The 21,891-nt window shown below is 42.7% G+C and overlaps 1 protein-coding gene and 1 long non-coding RNA gene across 6 annotated transcripts in view; one reads left to right on the forward strand and one right to left on the reverse strand.

The window, feature by feature from the left end:
• Positions 1-10,614, reverse strand: part of NR3C2 (nuclear receptor subfamily 3 group C member 2) — a 330,635-nt gene extending 320,021 nt beyond the window's left edge. The window contains exons 1-2 of one of the 3 annotated variants that reach the window (XM_049094172.1): positions 10,444-10,614; positions 861-2,610 (exon numbers count right to left, since the gene is read on the reverse strand). In XM_049094172.1, coding sequence (XP_048950129.1) covers positions 861-2,608 — 1,748 coding nt within the window. In that variant the 5' untranslated portion in view covers positions 2,609-2,610; positions 10,444-10,614. Of the gene's footprint in view, positions 1-860; positions 2,611-8,778; positions 9,234-9,625; positions 9,710-10,443 lie in introns of those variants that run through there. The other 2 variants (XM_049094173.1, XM_035699336.2) reach the window with 2 other exon arrangements.
• Positions 9,232-21,891, forward strand: part of LOC112654358 (uncharacterized) — a 104,006-nt gene continuing 91,346 nt past the window's right edge. For 2 of the 3 annotated variants that reach the window (XR_003132936.3, XR_003132935.3), the window contains exon 1: positions 10,473-10,608. This is a non-coding gene — a long non-coding RNA (uncharacterized LOC112654358). Of the gene's footprint in view, positions 9,862-10,472; positions 10,609-21,891 lie in introns of those variants that run through there. The other variant, XR_007402326.1, reaches the window with a different exon arrangement.

The raw sequence follows: 21,891 nt of genomic DNA on the forward strand, positions 1-21,891 counted from the left end.
ACCCTTTACAGTCATATCAAAAACCTCTTCCTTGTTTTTTCTAAATATATAGAATATGCTATCTGCAAAAAGGAAAGTCAAGAGATATTTTACAGTTAGTAAAGTATGTCTTCTTGTAGATCTTAAAAGTTAAAAATATACCAACTCAAAACTGCAGTGACATATTTCACTTCCAATATGAGTAAGAAAGCAAGACTGTCCACTTAGTAATTTTAGATGTGCTGAGTCTTTAAAAGCCCTCAACAGTTAAGGAAATGATTTATTTGTATGGAAAACCATGACTTATATACAAATTAAGCTACCCAGAAAAGGACGAAGAGGGTGTAGAGCTTGTGGGTAACCGATTTGGGGTTCAACTTCATACTTCACAACCAATGAAGTGGTTAATAAAAAAAAAAAAAAAAAAAAAAAGCTAAGAAAAAAGACAAAGACCACAAAGAAACAAACTTAAAACAATTCTAGTGAACCAGTGTACCACTAAAGAAAAAAATAATCTAGCACTAGTCCGCTAAAACATATATAGTCCCAGACAGTAGAAAACGGACTTTTCCCGAACACCTACAACAGGCAACATGCTATAAGGGAGAGGGAATATCCATACGTATTCCTTCAAAATCAACACAAGTATTTTCTTAATTTTAAGAACTTTTTGTTTCCTATTTCAAAACACCAGTATACCAAAATGGAAAGAGGGGACACTAAGTGACCATCCTGAAAATAAAAATAAAATGAACTGTGAACTGAACAGTTCATTTCAGTGAACTGAAATGTGTTTAAATTTATCAACTGTAAATACTAGTTTTTTTTTCAACATTTTATAAAGCCGCGATTTTCAGAAAAGAAGAAAAAAAACAACTTACCTTGTTACGTTTTCTGGAATGTATTCTAGAACTGGATATCCATCATTTCTTCTAGATGACAGGTCACCATGTGATTTCCATGACTCCACTAAAGTATTAACAGGAGGAAAGGAACTCAGGTGTTGGAAAGATTGGTCTCTAGCTGATCGTGATAAAGATATTGTACCTTGAGCACCAATCCTGTAGTGAAAGGACTGTCCACCCGAATTCACACCAACAATAGCAGATGACGGGATGCTGGCCTCTGGGTAATAGCTCCCATCATCTGGTTCCTGTTTAATACCCATTGGGAATCCGCTGCCTTCACAGTTACCATCAAAGCCGGGCACAGGTGGTCCTAAAATTCCTGATAGAGAATAATAGTCTTTATCATCCATAAAGGAAAAATATGAGCCATCCATAAATGGAAATGGATTTACTGTTGGATTCCCTTTAAAAGAGGTGCCTGAACATGAATGCTTGGTTGATTCTTGTTTTATTGGTACTGAGAATGGGGAATCAGAATTTATTTTGTTATTTCCTCCTAGACATGAGCTACTAAAAGCTCCATCTGGCTCCGGTTTTATGTACTGGACAATGTTAAGCTGGCCAGTCACACCATTGGAGATGGCATTCTCCACTTCCTCACTCTTAGGAAAGGGGACCTCTTGAGCACCTTTCTCCTGTGTGTCTGGACTAGGAACCACATCCCGGGCCACACTGGATCCAGCAGGAGTGCCAGAAGCAGTGTAGCTGAAGGCATTGTTTACAGGGCTACAGATAGATCCCACAGTACTAGCAGTTGGACTGGAAAGCGTGGATCTGTTATTTGTGTTGGAAGGGCTGGAAACGGAGCACCTTGAGTTGTTGATGTTTGCAGGGCTAGACACAGAGGATCGCAGAGTGACATTGTTAGGACTGGAGACTGGAGATTTTACACTGCAGTGACTCGGAGGGCTGGATATTGGGGATTTCATGCTACTTAATGGACTTGAGAGAGGAGAGCCCACGTGTGCTGGGCTGTGCGATCTGGAGCCTCGATTCTCAACGTTAGGGGAGCATGTCAAAGGAGTCCCCTGGGTGATAGGGCTGTGCACTGTGAAACTGCCAAAGCTGGCAGAGGTGGAGGACACAGAGCTGATTCCAGCAGGGCTGCAAACTGAAGATGTCATGTTCAGAGGGCTGCAAACAGATGGGCTCTTCTCATGACACATGATAGGGCTTTTAACAATGGCACGCATGACCCCACCGTTCACAGAGCTCCCAGAGTCAGACATGAAGGATCTCAAGGGCCTGTTCACACCACCTAGAGTGGAAGGATGATGGCCATTTTCTTTGTAAAATTTCACCAGCTGTTCAACATTTTGATAAATCTTTGCTGGACTCATGCTTCCTTGTTGGTTCTGCTGGTCATAGGTATAGTCAGCATCTCTTACAGAATCCATGTATAAACCCATGGACTCAGCCACAGTCGCCGAAAGTTCCTTAGACTCCAGCTCAGTTTTAATATCAGATGTTAAAATCCCAGACCGATTATTGTCTTGCTGAAGGCAAGGGAGTAGTTCGTGTTTTTCTTTGCTGCTTCCTTGAGTACTGTTGTTTGGAATAGCACCGGAAACACAGCTTACGTTGACAATCTCCATGTAGTTATTCTCATCGGTCCTCTCTGTAGGTCCCAGGGAAGAATGTTCCACAGCCTGAGAAACTTGACCCCACCGTCTTTCCATATCTAGACCTTCAGGGAGACTGTGGTAGCCTTTGGTCTCCATAGCTAACGAATAAATTTATATTAAAAAATTGAATTAGAGTCATTTATAGCAATATTACTCTAGAAGACATTCTAAAATTGTACTTGCTGAGCTATACATACATATCCTACTTATTATAAGCAATATTTCTACTTATATTAAAATTGTTGCCTTTTTTATGTGCTGTTATAACAGAGTACTGACTATAACTTGTCCAGAAGCTAGACTATAAGCAGCAATCATATAAAATTATTTTGCATCTAAATAAAAGTAACATGTTTGCTATAATACAGTCTTTAGATTTGCAAAGAATATCTACAAATGTTAACTTATTTAATATTCAGAGTAATCACGGGGACTGATGAAGCAGGCAAGGATGAAACGAAGGGCTTACTGATGTGGGTGACTTGTCCAAGGTCAAAGGCGTGATAAGTGACAAGTTGGGTTTAAAACTAAATCTTCTAACTCTAAAACCTTTGGTGTCTCTCAAGCATACGGAAGCTGCTTTCCATATTGAATACGAGGCTTTATTAAAACAATACAGTAATGCAACCAATGTTACCATTTATTAATATGAAATTAAAGTTATCAAGTGGATTATCACAGGAAAACTAACTTATAAGAATGATTTTTTTTTAAAAAATAAGGTTTTCTTAAAATGGATTACTTATGAGGATACTGTAATGTCAATTCCAAAAAGTAAAGATTCATGTATCCTGATTACTTCAGGCAGTCCATATAGCTCCATAGAGAGGCAGTATGACAACTCGGGAATGTCAGCACTAGATTCTCCGTATTTCAATGCTGGCAGGGACTTTGACACGCATCCCTACTTAGTGGTACCTCTGCTATAAAGACTTCTAGCAGAAACAGTTTTATTTTCAACGGTAAATGGAGGAAGTTGAGATGAGTCTTGACAATTTATGTGTTCATTCATTGAACAAATATTTACCAAGTGCGTGCTACATCCTGGGCCTACAACCAGTCACTGAATCTATAGTGACAGACAAAACAGGCACAGTTCTCATCCAAGGAGCCCACAGGTTTTTTTCATCTACACAATCACATCCATTGACTCTCTATAAAATTATTTCATAGACAATATAATTATAATAGGTTATATTTACATAATCTTATAATTATACAATTCAATGCAACAGTATACGCCTCTTATTTACCCTAATAACCGTATAAGATTAGTAAAAGTATTATCTAAATGATATATTGGGGAAACTGAGGCACAGGCTATACAGCTATGTGGCAGAGCTGGAATTTGACCCCAGGTCTCTCTCTAAACCAAGGCATCTCAACCTTGGCATTACTAACATTTCGGGCCTGATAATTCTTTGTGGTGAAGGTCTGTCCTATGCATTGTAATATGTTTAGCAATAACCCTGACACCTACCCACTAGATTCAACTAGCACTCCCCATATTCAGCTGTGACAAAGACATCTCCAGACATTGCCAAATGCCCCCTGCTTTGATATGTTTCTATAGAAACATATCTTAAAGGAAATTAACTCATTCTTTGTAAAACTTTCATTTATATATTCTAATATACAAAACTGCTAAAATCATTACATATTCATTTGTATTGTATTATGTATGCATTTTTTCAAATCCTTTCAGGTGTGTAGATAATCCATGCCCCAAATAAAAGTCTGATGTAGTCTCTGCAGTTCTGTACACCAATATTACCTTAGGCCTCTCATTCTTTTTTTATTTTTTAAGATTTTATTTATTTATTCATGAGAGACACAGAGAGAGAGAGACAGAGACAGAGACAGAGAGAGGCAGAGACATCTGCAGAGGGAGAAGCAGGCTCCATGCAGGAAGAAGCCCGATGTGGGACTCCATCCCAGGGAGCCAGGATCAGGACCTGAGCGGGAATCAGATGTTTAACTGCTGAGCCACCCAGGCATCCCAAGCCTCTCATTCTTTTCCTCCTTCAGCCACTCACTACTCCCATCTCCCTTAGCTTCCCCTCATGAAATGAGACTAGGAAGTCCTTCTGCTACATAACTTATATTAACTTACACAGGAAAATAATAGAATGGCTCTACTAAATAAACTGGCAATAGATTATCACAAGGCTCTCTAAGGACATTTAATGCCTAAATTGTCTAAGTATTGTAATTATCTCTTCACTCTATTCTATACTAGATTTTAAGTCCCCAAGAGGCAGAAATTTTATCAATTTCACTACTGCATCCCAAGCAGATAGCCTAGTACAAATAAAAAATGTTAACTCTTATAATCAATACTCAATTTGTGAACATTAAAATCTAGCCTATAACCTTTTACTTAAAGAACATTATTCTATGAATTCCTAATCACAAGTCAATCACAAAGCAGGGAAAATAAATCAAATTACAACAATTTAGGTGTTTATCTGATAATTCTACCCAAAAAATTGAGTGTGGATAAAAGACAAGTTGAAATAAATATACGGTGAAATGGGACTTAAACTGCTAATACTGACCTTTTCTTCTTTACTGAAAAACCAGTTAGCTGTAACCATAGGTTGAAAAATAGGAGTATTCTATGCTTCTACTTCTATCTAAGAATATTCGATCCTCCCCATAACAAAGCTGAACAGATGCATATCTAAGGTATAGATGTTTCAGGTCCAAATTCATCAAACACCACAAGAAACATGTCTATTCATGCTCAAAACTGAACATCTTCTGTGTTCCATTCCCCCCCTCCAAACCTGTCTGTAAACCCACATTCCCTGCCTTGGTGAACTGCACCCCTCTCTCCCCTAATGCCTGCAAATCACCCTTGCCTAGGAACTCTTGCCAAAGGCCTCCAAAGGCTCCAGCTTCCCCACCTTCCAACTACAGCTCCATTCCTCATCTCCACTCTCCCCCCCTCAACCCAAGCAGAGTCTAAAAAGAGAATCTACCCCAAGCAGAGTCTAAAAAGAGAATCCCATCTCCAGATCCCTCCCCAAAAATCCATCCTCCAAACGTCCTTTTGGGAAGGATGATCACTTACTGCTTTTTTGAAGTTTCACAGTGTAAATCTGCATGCTAAACTCCTGAGAAGTTTTACAGTGCGGAAACCGGTTTCCTTTTTATTCCAGTGTCCTCTACATAATTTGGCCACGGCCCCCTTTTTCCACAACACCTACTAATATTCTAAGGGATGACTTTCATCACTCTGCCTTAAAGCAGGAGCCAAATCTCAAACCTGTGAGACTATATGACGATTCTAGGAGAATCTACATGGGAAATAGCAGACAAGTATAATATTAAAGCACTCTACAAGGAAGCACCTTTATCAGCTAACATCACACAGCTGATCACAACTTTCCAAGTCCTGTTTGGCTAGCCTTGAATTCTTAACAATAGCATAAAACAGCCTGCATTTCACCACATTATTGACAGGGCTATCATTAAAGAATTTGCAAAAGGCTTTGCTGAAATCTAAATTAGTTCTGTGTAAGGTACTGTCTTCATCTACCAACTTAATGCACCTCTCAACAAAGAAAATAAAGGTTGGCAACAGTCAGGCACAAAAGAATAGATATCTAGCGTCTTCATGGCTTCCACTGCCAACATTTTTTAAGATCGTTTTTAAAAACTTAGGAGTATTAAATTTTATGCTGAATGCCCCCCTATTACTTTCATCAGTCTTCTCTGTAAACAAATAGATTATGTTAGGCATTTATTTCCTAAATAGTCCAGGAAACTCAGATTGTCTTTTTGGAAGTGGCATAGCCATGGCTTGAGCAGAATTTCAGTTAGCCTGAACTTACTAATAAATACTGAAAATATTAGTTGATGAATATACTCCTTATAGAACTTAACACCCCCATAGTAAAGGAAAAGTTGTTACTAAAGTATAAGATGAAGCAGACACCGGTATACATATCCAGCTTATATAAAATCAGATTTGTCTCCCTTACAGCAGAAATGTTAACAGAGGCTCTCTAGGGACAGGGACAAAAACCATTATGACCCTTTAATTTTCATGCAAATGGCCTCCCCCAAAACATAAAGGAAATTTCCAAAAGTAAGGAAGAGCTATTCATATGCTCTTAAAAACTTTTTGCAAAGGAAAAACCTGACTTTAAAATTTTAGGTTTTATAGTCAGTGTTAAACTGCGCTCTTCCATAAGGAAATAGGTTTGCTTTTTTTTTTTTTTAGGAATATTAACAAAGATTCTTGTGAAATGACATTTGGTCTGAAAACACTTTCACTTTTAAGCCCCCCCCCCACAGTCTCATTTAAAACATACCATTTTCTATAGTTATTTCACTTTAATATGGCATCTTAAAGACAGAACCTTAAGAATTTCACAATTTTCACTAGTTGCACGGCCGTCAAAGTTTGCCGTACGTAACTATTTTTCTGTCATCCTCACTACGGAACTATTATTATGTCCTCTTCTTTTATACATGGGGTAAATGATAGAAACCTGCCCAAGGTCACCTAAGAGAGCGGGAGAACCAGTTAGAACTGAGCACACCTGATTTCTATTCACTCACCTAATTCACTGAGCCACCTGATCTTTCCAAAATCCCCAAGCCAAACTATGTCCCTCTTAAAGGAAAAAGCTCCCCTTTATCTTTTTTTGTAACTTCTATCCTCAGGCATTTCAATGATAGTGTGCCTTGAACCCAAACATACAATTAAAACTTCACAGAACTTCACAGATGGGCATGCTGTTATCATTATTATGTAAATATCATCAATAACAGCACCTAGAGAAATGGTGATACAAATGTTAAAAAGCAATTTAAGTGCATTAGGAATTCAGCGCTCCCAAAAACTTGTCTGGTATCAAACAAAAGTTTTGCTGACTTCTAGGTCATAATAAATAGTCAAAACTGATGGTGCCATAAACCATTTTGATTTAAGCCTGGTCTTTTAAAATTTAGTAGGGAAAAACCATGCACTTAAGTTCAATAGTAGGGTACTGATGACACCAAAAGAAGCTTCATCCTTTCTCCCCTGCCTTTGGAATTACAACTGATGCCACAGAAAGCATTAGCCTCTCTCAAGAGTTTTTATAAATACTAGGGAACGGGAAATGCACGAATTTCCAGAGCCCCCTTCAGACAGGCTACATCAGGATCTGTATCTCCTTCAACTGCCCTTATCCGCTACACCTCTAGCTAAGATTTGGGTGCTTCCGCAATTGATAGAGGAAACAAATATTATTCAAACGCCCCTTAAAAATCGTATAAGGAAGAGACGATCCGAAACTCATCCTTGGGGAAAGGGAAGGGTGGTAGACCTCCCACTGCCAAAGGCGGTTGAAAGCTGCTCGTTAGAGGGCATTTATCCAAAGTGGCCAAACTTTCCCAAAATAGTCCTCTGGCGGCCAAAGGGGGTAAAAAGTGGAAAACCAAAACAAAACAACAAGCACACAGCACCATACTGACTGTGCCTCCGGATTACGCAGCCACTTCTCCCTGCAAAGTGCACGCTCCCGCGCCGCGGCCGCCAGCCGAGTCCGGCGAGCGGCGCCCCGCGGCGCACCCCTACACACCTGCCTCGGCCGGGGTCCGTCTCTCGGCGTCTACCTGTTGCAGCGCTCGCCAACGCCACGACACCCCTGCTGCGGAGCCCCCCTAAATCCAACCACATCCAGGCCAGCGAGTGCCGCTCTCCCTGCAGCGAGAGAGCCCGAGGCTGCAACGCTCCTGCACCCAGGTGACTGCACGGGCTTCCTCCGAGCAGCCTGAAGTTGGCTCGCGTCTCCCCAGTCCAATGACACCCCGGGCGCGGAGGGGCGGAGAGGCGGGGGCAGGGCCAGGGCCAGGGCCAGGGCCAGGGCGGGCGAAGTGGGAAGGGAGAGAGGGAGAGAGGGCGGGCGAAAGCCCGGAGGGGGAGTGGGCCAGCTCCAGGGCCGGGGTGGTCACATGTCCAGATAAAGTTCAGGTTGCTATCCCGCCCCCCTGAGCCCTTCCTATTGGCCCGGAGGGAAGCAAGGCTCCACGCTGCACAGGCCAGGCGGGCTTCTCATTGGACAACCCCGGCTGTCAGTCACCGGGAGGGCGACATGACTGATACAAAGTTGCTGCGACACAGCCTAGACTCGGCAGCTCCCTTAAAGCCGCAGCCACGGCGGGCGCCTGGGGTGCCGGGCAGCAGCTGCGACGCCGAGCGCCGGGCACCCTCCACGCGCCGCCCCCCGCCCCTCTCGCTCGACTGCTCCAAACTTGCTCGCTCCCACCTGACTCTCCTCCTGGCTGACCTCGGGCTAACTGGAAAGACGTGAAAAGTGTGGTGACGCGGAAGAAGTCGGTTTTTCCGAGATCCAGCCAAGGTGTCGTTCCCTCATGCTGTCCACCTGCAGCGCCAGGTGAGCGGCAGCCCTGGCCCAGGCACCGCCCACGGCGTCCGCGCGCAGGGGAGGGCTCCGAGTGGGCTCTCCCCGACCCCCGGGGCTCCTCTCCCCGCCCCTTCCCTCGGTCCTGCGAGTTACCTCTCGGCAGAGCGGCCGCAGCGTCGCTGCCCGCGAGCAAGAGGATCACGTTCCCACTCGATTTGAATTTCCTTGTTTTAACCGTGCAGGAAAAGCGGGTGATTTCAGCGCAGCCAAAGCCCTTTAAACGCAGCCTCATTCCCACCCCCACCAAAAAAAAAAAAAAAAAAAAAAAAGAAGAAGAAGAAAGAAAAAAGAAAAAAAAAAGTGCCAGGGTCAAGAGCTACTGCTGTCCTTCTTTATGATTTTGTCGGTTCATTTATTAGTTTAGTACTGGATTTTTCCACTAGCTCAATTTGAAAGCCATCGAGGATATTCACTTCTTTATAATTGGGGGGGGGGTGCACACAATTGGGAGAAACACACAGGGGGGAAAAGGAACCAAAGTGTTTTCTGAAGATCGAGTGCCTGCAATAAATTTGTTTCCCTGCAGCCGCCCCCACCTCGACTTTCCTCTCGCCCACCCAAACGCTGTAGCTACTAGGCAAAAGGAAGGGCTTCTTAACTTTGATTTCTAAAGACTTTGAGGCTCCGCGTCCGAGGCTCCGTTTTAGGCTCCCGGCTGGCCCAGAGTCAGCACCAGTGACGTACACACCTAAATCCGGGCCCCCGGCCCTCGGCGACCCGCAGCCCGGTGGTGGCAGCTGTGCAGCCGGCCTCCCGCCTCACCCCTGCCTCGCCCCCGCCAAAGTCGGAGGGCCAGGGGGAGGGGGTCACTCCGTCTGTGCCCAAAGCCCCCCGCCCCCCCCCCCCCGTCCTCTCTTTACTGTAATCAAGCTTCGGGATTCCAGACCCCGAACCCTGGAAGACTCGAACTCTCCGCCGCTCCAGGTAGGGAACTCCCTGGCGGCGGGGCGACTCCGGTGCTCAGCAGTCCCCTGTGCGCAGCGGCCCCCGGGACCCCGCAGCCGGGAGTCCCCGCCAAGTGTCCCAACTTTCCCGCGGGGCCCGCCGTCACGCGCGCTCTCCGGGCCAGGCGAGCAGTCTGGCATCGATCGCACCCGGGCCGAGCGCGGGCGGCGGGCGGGAGCGAGGGGAGTCCCGGACCTAGCGCCGGGGCAGGCGAGGGGGGCGGCGGCTCAGCCTGCGCCGGCAAATTTATTATTAAAGGAACGGACGTGTCTCTTTTACTAAGTTTTTACCTCCTTTTCGGAGGGCCGGTCTTGCCCTGGATCGCAGCTGCTTACAGAATCTAGGTTAGATTTTGCAGGGACAGCCGCCGCGACCGCTCGCCTGCCGCCCGGCACCCCTGCCCCGCGGCGGCCCGGCGGGCACCTGGTCTGCTGCCCGCAGCCCACCTCGGCTCGCCCACCCGCGCCCTCTACGCGGCCCCTGCCCTCCCCCGGGCCGCCTCTGCGCTCCCCGGGCCCCCTCCCGCCGCTGTCAGCGCGAAGTGACTGTCGCCGCACTCACCTTTTCTAGGACATGGTGGGGAAGCTGGGGCGCGGGGCGGGGGGGTGGGGCGGGGGTGAGGGCGGCGAGACTCCCGCCGCCGCCGCCGCGGGCAAGTCCAGTATAGCGAGCAGATCGGCGGCAAGGATGGAGAGGACGAGAATCCCGGCGGTCGCGCTACTGACGGTGGGTAGAGCAGCGGACCAGTAGTGTTGTTACCCCGCAGGGGGCGGCGAGGCGGCGGCGCCAAATCGCGCAGAAGGGGACGCGAGCGCCCGCCCGCCCCCAGCAGCGGCGGCCCGGCCCCGAGCGGGCCCCTCTCCCGGGGCTGCGGGTCTCCCGGGCGGTGCCGGCGGCCGCCCTGGAGGCCGGGAAGCGCGGCGGCTGGTTCCGCGCCCGAGCCCCGCGGCGCGGCTCTCCGCGCCCCCTCTCCGGGCCTGGGGTGGCCGGTGACAGCTCAGGCGGCGGAGCGTGTGTGCCTGTGCGTTGGCGAGGGGGCGGCCGCAGGGGGAGCCCGCGGCGCCGCGGCCCCCTCCCCGGGTCACACCCTCCGCCGCGGGAGGAGGCTGCAGGGCGGCCGGGCCCCGGCTGGTGGGCAGTGGGGCGGGGGCGCCCGTGGCTGCGCGCCCTCTCGCCCCGGCCCCCGGCAGCCGGAGGCCCCGGGAAGACGCGCGGAACCCTCCCGCCGCCACTTCGCGCGTCCCCCAAAGTCTGGGCCCGAGCCCGCGCCCCGGCCTCAGGTGCACTTCCCACCCGCGGGGGGCGGCGCGGGCTGGGGACCGCGCGGGGGGCGGGAGTGAAAAGTTTCTTTTCCTGCTCGCCCGCCGCCCACCCGGGAGGCCGCTGCTCTGCCCTCTCCCGAGCTCGCGGCGCCGTCGCCCCACCCCCACCCCCACCGTGGGGGGGACGCCGAGGAAGGACCGGGGTCTGCGCGCGGGGGCGCGGGGGCAGGTCGCTGAGGAGCGGCGGCCGCGACCGGCCCCCGGGCTGTGCCTGTGACAGCGGCCGACGAGCGGCGGGCGGTGCCTGCGCGGGGCGAGCCGAGGCAGGGGCTCCGCGCCGGGCCCCCTCCCCCTCCCCCTCCCCCTCCCCTCCGTCTCCCTCTCCCTCTCCCCCTCCCCCTCCGCGCGCCCCCGCGCCGCCCCGCGCGCCCCGCGCCCCGCGCCCCGCGCCCCCGCGCCCGCCGGGGCAGCACCTACGCAGACGCGAAAGTGAAAGGGGGGGCGGGCGCACGGCGGGGGGCAGAGGACCGAGCCGGGACCCGCGAGCCCGGGGCTCTCCCGCTGCCGCTGCCCTGCGGAGCCGTCGGCCGCCTGCGGGCTCCGGAGCCTCCCCGGAGTCCCACGTCCGTCACTCTCTGCCACGCAGATCACCCTTATCAGGGGATGTGTGTGCCTGTGTGTGCGCGCGCGTGTTCACGTGCACTCGCGTGTGTGAGATGTACGTTCAGCCCGACTCTTCCACTGCACCGTTACACTTAGCCTTGGTGGAAATTTTTTTTTGGGGGGGGGGAATGGGGGCGCATCGTAAATGTCACCATCACTCACAGGCTTCCGTGCCTGTTGTCCTTTATGATATAGAGTTTAAAAAACCCCGCGAACTGACCCCCCCCATACACACACACACACACACACACACACACACACACACACCCCTTTGCCGGCTTAGCACTTCTTTTCCTACAGGATCTGTTGACCACCACCCTAAACCACCACCAGCACCCCGCCCTTTGCAGGATTCTTTCCCATTTTGTTCCCAAATAGCTGTGAAAGTTGCTAATCTCTTCCCACACAAAACCGTGTTCAACACGGAGCTGCCCTGTTAAAACAATCGCTGCCTTTCTTCCACCGCATTCCCACTGTCCCAATACCGAGCTCCCCTTTGCGTCCATCACCTACATGTACAGTATTGGCACTGCTCAGTTCTCAGATGGCTGAAGGGGGCATTTTGGCCTCTAGGAAAACGACCTTTTGCCTCAGTTCCCTTCTTTGTAGGGGATGTAGAGTTCTTAAAGTATTAGGTTTTAAGCGAAAGCAAGGAAATAATAATACATTTTCAAATGAACGTATCAACAATTAATTACAAGGGTCTACTGCAAAAACTGACTCTTGAAATGCATAAAAGAGTAAGATGGATTGACATTGGTGCCTTGCTAAGGTGTACAGAGGGACGGGTGGATATATGGTGAAGCATGTATATATTGAAGTAACATTAATGGTGGAATCTAGTGGTGGGTATACAGGTGTCTGCTGTAAACTTCTAACTTTTTTGTATGCTTGAAATTTTTCATAATGAAATGCTAGAGAAAACTCTTATTAGAGAAAACTCTTATTTAAGGTAACCTATATAATGTAAATTCTGTTTACAAAATTTGCAAATTAGGTATTGATTATTCCTTCCCACTTTAAAAAATGATTTACCGTAAACATTCTTTACTTAGATACCCTACCATGATTCTAATCAATAATTTCCATTACAGACAACTTGTCAAGGGATCAGACTATGGCATAAAGTAGGTTATTATAAGTGCAACATCTTGGAAATTTAGATTTTTACGTGCCTTTTCTTGCCCATTCTCAAATTTGTATCTTCCCTGCCTTAAAAACCATTTGGTATTATACAACTAAGATTGAGTTTTAAGCATATGTAAATATTCTTTGAAATTTTTTCACACCAAAATAGCTAGGAGTGGGGGGCATATGCCCATATATATAGCAGCTTCTCTTGTTCTTTGGGAGGGATGTTAGGGGATCTAGCAATTATTAATAGGCAAATCTTTGGGAGATATCTGGGTATTTAAATTAATTTGCCAAACATTTGAACAATTAAGTTTCCCTCTTCGCTTTATTTTGTTGTGCTGTCCATAAGACAAGAGGTGGTCCTGTGCCATGAAGGGAGAACAGCTCCAGGATAAGATCTGTGGGTCCCTCATCTGAAAAGAAGGAGACATTTATTTTGGTTGGAATCACCCCACAAGTGGTATCTCTGAGACACTCCATCAAAGATGGGGGTGCAGGGTTTTCTGTTTGGAATATTCTTTGTGCCAATGCTTGTTAATAAGGAGCCCTATCACCTTAAAAAAGTGTATGCCTAGAAATGTCATTACTTGCTTGTTTTTTAAGCTGTCTCAACAAAGATTGTTCTTTTCAGCCTTTTGGATAAGCATATTTTTCTCTCTGCAAAAGGATGAAATGTGTTTTTTTAAATAAAAATTAAGAAAGGAAAAGAACAGAAAAGGAATTTAACTTTATCTCCAAATAGAGACAATTTACAGCTGCCAAAGAGTTTTAAATCCTGAAGCAGCAACAATAGTTATCTCCCTTTTGACAATAGATCACCCTCAGTCCACAGTCGCTGTGTCTTAAGACACCACCCTCCCTCATCCCATTAATGTCAAACTCTCTGAGGTTTGCCACCATAAAATGCAAGACTCAGCGTTTGCAATTTACATGTGTGACATCACATCCTCTATTATATAACTTCAGATACAAAGCCTAATATCATCTAACTTTGTGTTGGAAAAAATTCTCCTTTGCTCTTTATTTTAGCTTTAGCAGAGCAACCCCTTAGTTCCCTGATGCTAATCCCATTTCTTCAAACAGCTGACTGAGGGAAGAAAAAAAGAGCATGGAGTTGTTTAAACCATGAAATCATTACCCACCCCCCAAAGAATCTTTTCAAATTTATTTTGAAACGTATTAAATACCTCTCCTTTATATCTTTACTTACTAACAAGAAAGTGAAAACCATTAGGTATCATATAATTTAATTGTATTCAATAATTTTTAAAAGTTAAAGGCTAAGCGTTTGGTCATAGTTAACTTCATTAATAAAGCCTAGCCATGCTGGCGGGTTTTTTTTTTTTTTCTTTCTAAAAAGCTAGGCTTTCTTCACACACACACACACACACACACACACACACCCATCTCTTACCAGCTGTTGGAAAGAGTTGAGAAAGACAGAATGGGGGGGGGGGGATATTGGGGAGAGAAGATAAATAGGGGAATAATATAAGATAGAACTTTTTCTTTGTTTATTGCAAAACACACATGTTACAGTTTATAAACATTGCAAGCAAATAAGAAATTGTGGACCAGAAGATAAATACAAAACATATCAGGGTTTTTGTAATATCCAAAATAGACCAAACTCAATTTTCTAGACTACTTGGAATATTTTTATTAGCCTTGGTTATTCACTCATTTCTATATTTGTTTTCCCAAGTATTTATTCATCTATCTACCTTAATTTCATTTGTAGTCATTTTAAATAAAAGTACATAAACCTAATACATTTCTATGGCCAGATTTTGAGACGACAGAGCACCCAACAGCACATGCATCACAATTAGTATGCCATATTATTAGAAGCAAATCAGATTTCACTGTGCCTACACTGAAGTTCTAAATTTAGAAATAATGTACAGTAGTTGAAAAGGGGGAGAGGAACTTAGAGCAGTATATTTTAATAAAAATAAAGATATTTTCAATTTCTTGTCTTCTCTTTTTCTTGGTTTAGTACAGGAAATTCATCACCTTTAAATAACTGTGCTAATCTTGCATAAATAAATTCATGGTTTGTTTGCACATTAGGACTATGCATTGGGGCTGTTTCTTTGATATTATGTGCTATAACAACCACAGAAAAGTGAAACAATCCAGTGGGTCAGGTGTGAGAAACATGAGTCTCTGTTGAACTTGATGAAAAACTCATTTAGAATTTCTCATTAGGACTTCACAGGAGCAGTTAGCTTTTCAGTAGTTGGCATTATATTTTTAGCAGCATTTTAACAGCTGTCAGTAACAACTAAGACAACATTTTGATCAACACTATTTTTTTTATTCCAACAAAGATGATTGCAAAGAAACAAAATGCTTCAGGATTTCAATGTTTAACTATGAAAATCACAATAAAAATATTTTTTGTAATATAAAATGTTGATAATACCTCGAGGGCAGGCAATAAGGTATCCACATAAAATGAGGCCAAGTAGATTTTTAAATTTTAATTTTCTGATGCCTAGGTACACATGATAAAGATAATTTTATTCTTAAAAGGTGTGTTCAATGTCAGAAATAGAAACGTCAGAATAAGAGAATGTTCAGTGTATCCTGTCATATATTTGCAAGTAGGTCAAGAATAGCCATATGGGCACCCAAAATGAATAAAATCTCTTCCCTAACATTACAGTTTATAATGGGAGGTTATCATATGTCAGATACATGACACTGGAAATAGCAGACAGAAAAATGTAAGAAGCTTCATGGTGGATGTCATCTTTATTCCTGAAGATGGAGGTAAATTTGCTATGGGTAATGCATTACAAAGCAAATGAAAACTAAATGTCTGCAAGTGTCAAATGTGCCTTTCACCCATAGTCTCCCAAAATTGAGTAATTTCTGTTCCAAGGCAAGTAGGAGTAATGGTATATTATTAAAGCAGCCTACTGAATCATCTTATTCAGAGGTCATCTACTCATTTGGAGGATCTAATCCAAGTTTTGAGTTTGTCCCAACAAAGGCAGCTGAGTATTTCCCACTTCAATCTAGTTACCACAGTGAGGGAATTAGTGCATTCTTATGTCAAATGATATTTTTATTATATTGCATTTTTTTTCTAACCTTTTCGGGGCACTTATCTATCAACTCTTTCAATATGAAGCATTTTTAACTGCTTGGTAGGACTTTCTTTCAACAGATCTATGCATCTTTAGTAAAAACTGTGATTAGATATCCTTTCCTCTTTCCCAGCACCAACTCCTGCCAGATGCAAATCTTTTGGTGTTGACAGTTTCTCACGGAGCATTATATAGTATTCTTGATACATGAATTTTGGACATTAAATGTCCATGTATAAAAATGAAACACATATAAACACTTTCTCTGTGGAAAGTATATGCCATATCAATTATTAATATTTAAACAATAATCTATTTTGAAGTGCTTAGTGCTAATTATAGCTAGACCTTAATATTTTATCAAAACAAGTAGACATGTTTCTATTTAAACTAGTTCATTACTTTAAAAAAAAAAAAAAGCTTTTTAATGGCCTCTCCCATGAATGTAGTAGAACCATGTCCTCTAAGTAGAAGTTAAGTAGACTTACAGTGCCTCTGTACAATGACAGTAGAGATTGCTTTCTTGTGTAAGGACCAAATGAGCACCTAAAGTCTTGAGACTTTTCTAATACATTTATAAATTTGACTTTTAATCTGTTGTTTAATATAATACAAAAGCATATATTATAATTGTGTATAATAATTGTATATCTCAAAAAAGAAAAAATTCCAAGAAAATTATTATTTTAACTACAGCACTTCAATATATACTACTGCCCCATTCATTTATAAATTACTCCTTTTATTTCCAATTTGTGTATCACATGAACTGAAATTTTGTTTGAAATATAATTAGTTTTTAGATTATCTTTATTTGTGAAAATATATATATTATTGTTATAATTCAGTAAAAACTTCCCAGAAATAAAATGCAATATCATATGTACATATCTTTATATTCACTAGTAAGTTATTTCCATGGCACTGTGAGATTACAATACTAAAATACAACTACTAGTACATTAACAAACTATGGACCCAGTACCTAAATCAAGAATATTAATCATAGTGAGTGAACTCACTGAGAAATTTAAACAAACACTAACTTTTGCAGATAATTAAAAAACCCAAGGTATAAGAGAGAGCCAAGGTTCAATCTTCTTAAATGAAAAAACCAAGCAAAAATTTTTAGCCTAGAGCTATATTTCACTACCCCTTTTCATAGAACCAGCAAATCAAGCTGTACTGTAGAGTAGAGCCAGCTTACATGGCTTAGAATTCTGGCTTCAACACCTACTAACCTTATAACCCAGTGCAAATTACTTAATCTTTCTAAATTTAGGTTTCCTTACTTGTAAAATGAGATTATTGATACCATAACAGGATATGTACTTAACATTACAGTACTTGGATCTAGTAAATGCTCTCAAAAATGCTAAATATCTACCTCTGGAGGTTTATTAGAGAAAATCAAAAGTGATTCTTTGGAGGATTAAAGATCTTGCTTCCAATTCAAAGAATTTTCAAGATCCATTGAGAATCAGTGATTTACCTGAGGTCCTCAAGCAGTTTCATGCTTCTAAGAATTCTCTTTCCTAAAACTGAGATTCTCAAATTTAGCATGCATCAGAATTACCTGGAAAGCACGTTAAAAGAGATTACTAGGCCCCACCCCTAGAGTTTCTCATTTAGTAGGTATGGGTTGGAGCCTAATAATTTGCATTTCTAATAAGTTTCCAGGTTGCTGTTGCTGATGATGATCTGGAAATTACTCTTTGAGAATCACTGCCCTAGATACAGTGGATGAAACAAATGGCCCCAGGCTGCTCATTTTGAGGAACTTAAGTTATTGTGGGCAGCTGCTGCTGGGGTGGGGATGAGAAACAGGAAGTAGGGGAAAGAAGAAAGGAAGTGTTAGATAGTGATAAAAAGGAGTAAGGGTAGGAGGTGGCCTTCATAATCACATAATTATTGAAATAATAAGACTGGCTAGTTGCTGTTGAGGACCTTCTCTTTCAATACACATCCCTTGGACTTTATGTTGATTTTTTAGACCTGGATTCCTCCTCTCGATTAGTATTTGGGAAGTATTTTTATCATTTTCCATCTCTTAAAATATCTATTAGTTTATTGTTGTATTATCTTAAGGCACTAACTTTGGTTTATTTGGGGGAGGTAAGAATTGATAACCCAATTCCTTTAATTATCCTGGCACACAGTTTACTGTAGTTAAGTCTAGATCACTTTATCTGTCTTGAGTGTATCATAAAGATAGGTCCATTACTCTTGAGTAAGATTTTAATTGATTTCTTTTTCAGCTTTCATCCTATCAGAAAGGAACATAGATCTATTGGCTGTAATGAGATTTTGACAAATCCATAGTGGTCATTCCTAGTTTTTAACGAATTATCATAAGAACAAATTTCTAATTTTTTCCTCTGGAACTCAGGCCTACTGTTTACACCTATAGTAACTTCATGACTTTGTTAAGAAATGATCTTACCATCGTGGGATTTTCCTTCCTTAAGAAGTTAAAAAATAAAATTCAGTCAAGATAGATGAAATTCCTGGAGATGAAGCTAAAGAACAATCAAGTAAAGCCAAAAGAAATAAAATAATGCTACATTCCTAGTGTTATTTAAATCAAACTTGACCTGGATTGAGCCAGATAAAAAGGGGAGAGCAGAATATGTACTTTGAGGAGACTTGTTATAGTTAGCAGTAGATTCCAACTGAAGCATTATGTCATTCATAAGTTGTGGAAACAATTCAGAAAGAAAACCCAATGTTCTTAGCAGTTTTTAAAAGCAAGATATACATGAAAAAATTAAAGTGATTAGATTTCCGTAACCAAGTAGATAGTGACATCATATAAAACTATTCATAAGAAATTAGGTAAACCACTGAGTTCATTTTATTTTTTGCTACTATAAAAATCACTTAGAGTTTTGACAGCTTCTTTTTAATGTTGCTATATTAATATTTAATTATAATATTATAAAGCATAACATATTTCACAAGTTTATAAATGTTTCATAAAATGTTTCAAGCATACCAAAAAAGTAATCACAGGCTCCAAAGTAGTCACCACCTTTATATTATGAGGTGGGAACATTTTGTCATATTTGCTGCAGAAGTATAAAAACCTGCATGGGAGTGATATATTACTATTTCCTGATGGGGTTACTGTTGGAGAGGGAGAGAGCCAAAAAGTATATGGGATAGACTTTCATCACCAGGGGGTTTCACTCCAACTGTTACAAACCCTGGGTATTGCACTCTCTGCCCAAGAGTTTAAGAGGGAATTAGTTCTTAATATATGCAAATAACACTCAAAGTGGGACTGGTGGATAATCCCAGCTCATGGTTTCAGTTGAGGGAAGGGATTTAAAAGTCAAACTATTCTCTCTGAGACCCTCAGGAATGAAGATGACTTCAAGGCAATGAGAACTGCCCACCTAGGAGACTACCGATTCTTGCAACAGAGCAATTAAAAATCAGTTCATTTCAATGGTACTGCTTATTGGGTCACTTTCTAATCATCATTTTCTTACCCAATTAATTCCAATCACCTTTTTCTTAATGAAATACAGGACTCCTATACACCATTGCATGTTGATTTAAGTCCTTACTAGAACTATTCTGATTCATTGGCCTATGTTGTATGATTTGCTAAATATTTTGACTCTAATCCTAGAGAAAAGTGTTCAAATTGGACAGGTAAGTATCTTAGTTTGTTTGGGCTTCTATAACAAAATATCACAGACTGTGTAATTTAAAAACAGCAGAAAAAAAATAAAAATAAAAACAGCAGAAATTTATATCTCACAGTTCTGGAGGCTGAAAAATCCAAGATCAGGATGCTAAAATGGTCAAGTGTGGACATTCTTTTCGGTCACAGCCTTCTTGTTTTATCTTCACATGCTGGAATATGTCAGAACACCTCTTTTATAAGGGAACTAATCCCATTCATGAGGTTCTCAGCCCATATAACCTAATCACTTCCCAAAGGTCCACTTCCTATACCAACACCTTAGGGATTAGGGTTTCAACATATACATTTTGGAGAGGCACAAACATTCAGACCACAGCAAAGGGCTTAGGAAGTCAGTGAGTTTAACCACTTTCAGCTCATTTTGTTTGGCAATATTTTGCCCTTTAGGTTAGAAATAATCTTCAGTCAGTTCTTTCATATTCTGATTTATTAGTTAGGTACAGATGAAGTTCCTATACAAAGATAAAAGGGTGGCTCAAATAGGAAAGAAGTTTAATTCTATCTCACATAAAGGCAAGTAAAATGGGCTTTGTTCAGAGTAGATAGGTAGATTTGCTACATGAGGTCTTCAGGAACCCCTGTAGGGTAGCAAATTTTACTACCCCAAAATATGCCTCTTTAGCATATTGATTATTTTAAGCTGGTTATTTTTAAGAAACTGTGGATATAAAGAAGCTCTGAAAACCAAATAGAAGTTATCCTTTTATAGGAGATATTTACATGCATAAGGGAAATCTCCATTTGTAAAAGTGTTTTCTTGGCTATACCAAGATCACTCTAAAATCTCTAAAAACTGTTATCGATAGAGAAGGCATGGACTTAAGTCCAGGTAACAACATTACCCTTCTCTACTATGCTTTTCCTGGTAACCTCCCTTAATTAACTCTCCACCCCCAACATCTTTTGTCTTTAGCTGGAGCTATTTACAGTGATGGCTTTGGCCATTTTGGAGATTTAGTTTTCATAGGTCTTTCCCATATAAATAGGAGGTATATCTTTTATTGAGGTTTTGTTTGATTTTTCTCCCGTTTATCTGTCTCATGTCAATTTAACTCTTAGACTATCCAGGAGACATTTGAAAGATAAAGAAAATATTTTTCTCCCCAACAGCCCCATTCCATACAGTGTTGTCCTCATCTGTATGGTGAACTGTGTCACCAGCATCATATCCACAGTTCTCTATTAAAAAACAAAAGTTTGGGATCCCTGGATGGCACAGCAGTTTAGCGTCTGTCTTTGGCCCAGGGCGCGATCCTGGAGACCCACATCGGGCTCCCGGTGCATGGAGCCTGCTCCTCCCTCTGCCTGTGTCTCTGCCTCTCTCTCTCTCTCTCTCTCTCTCTCTCTCTCTCTGTGACTATCATAAATAAATAAAAATTAAAAAAAAAAGTTTTGCCCAAGTAATTTGTACTTATCACTTCTGCTTACATCCCATTAGCCAGAGCAATTTTCATGAGGTTTATTGGCCATGTGCCCTACCAACGCTGTAATTCTACTGCTAAAAGGAAGAAGGAGAGAATTAAGTACAGGGGACAATCAATGGCCTTTATCACATGATGATCAACTCCCCTGAGCAGAGAAAAAATGAGACAGACAAACTGTGACACAGAAATCTAAAGTTATAACTGAGGGTATAAGTAATGATGGGTAGAAGGGTGGGTGAGGTCAGGGGCCAGGATGTAGATGCTGGGATCAGGATTTATACTTTCATAATCAAAGGAGCCATCTTTTACAATATACTTGGGTAGTGGAAACATTGGTAACTAAATATTCTAGCGAAGATGAGCTAATTTTTCACTAAGCCACATGGAAAGTTTACAGAACAAGCCAGATTTGATTAATGATTTTTTTAATGAGAAGAAGCATATCCAATACAAACCAATCTCAAATGAAATCATTGAATATAACAAGAATATCAGCTATTTGAGATAAATCAGCAGAGTTTGAAATACAAGTAATACTATCCCATAGAAAGCCAAAAAAGCTCAGATTTTAACCTGTACCTGACACAGAGACAGCTAGTATGACCCTCAGTGTGCATGTTACCACTGCAGGAATATGCAGGAGATTACAATTTTCTTTAGCATGTCTGCCAGAACCACCACAGGACAAGGTTAAGAGCAGCCTGATGTCCAGT

This window comes from Canis lupus, chromosome 15 (genome assembly GCF_003254725.2).
Source record: "Canis lupus dingo isolate Sandy chromosome 15, ASM325472v2, whole genome shotgun sequence".
NCBI lineage: Eukaryota > Metazoa > Chordata > Mammalia > Carnivora > Canidae > Canis > Canis lupus.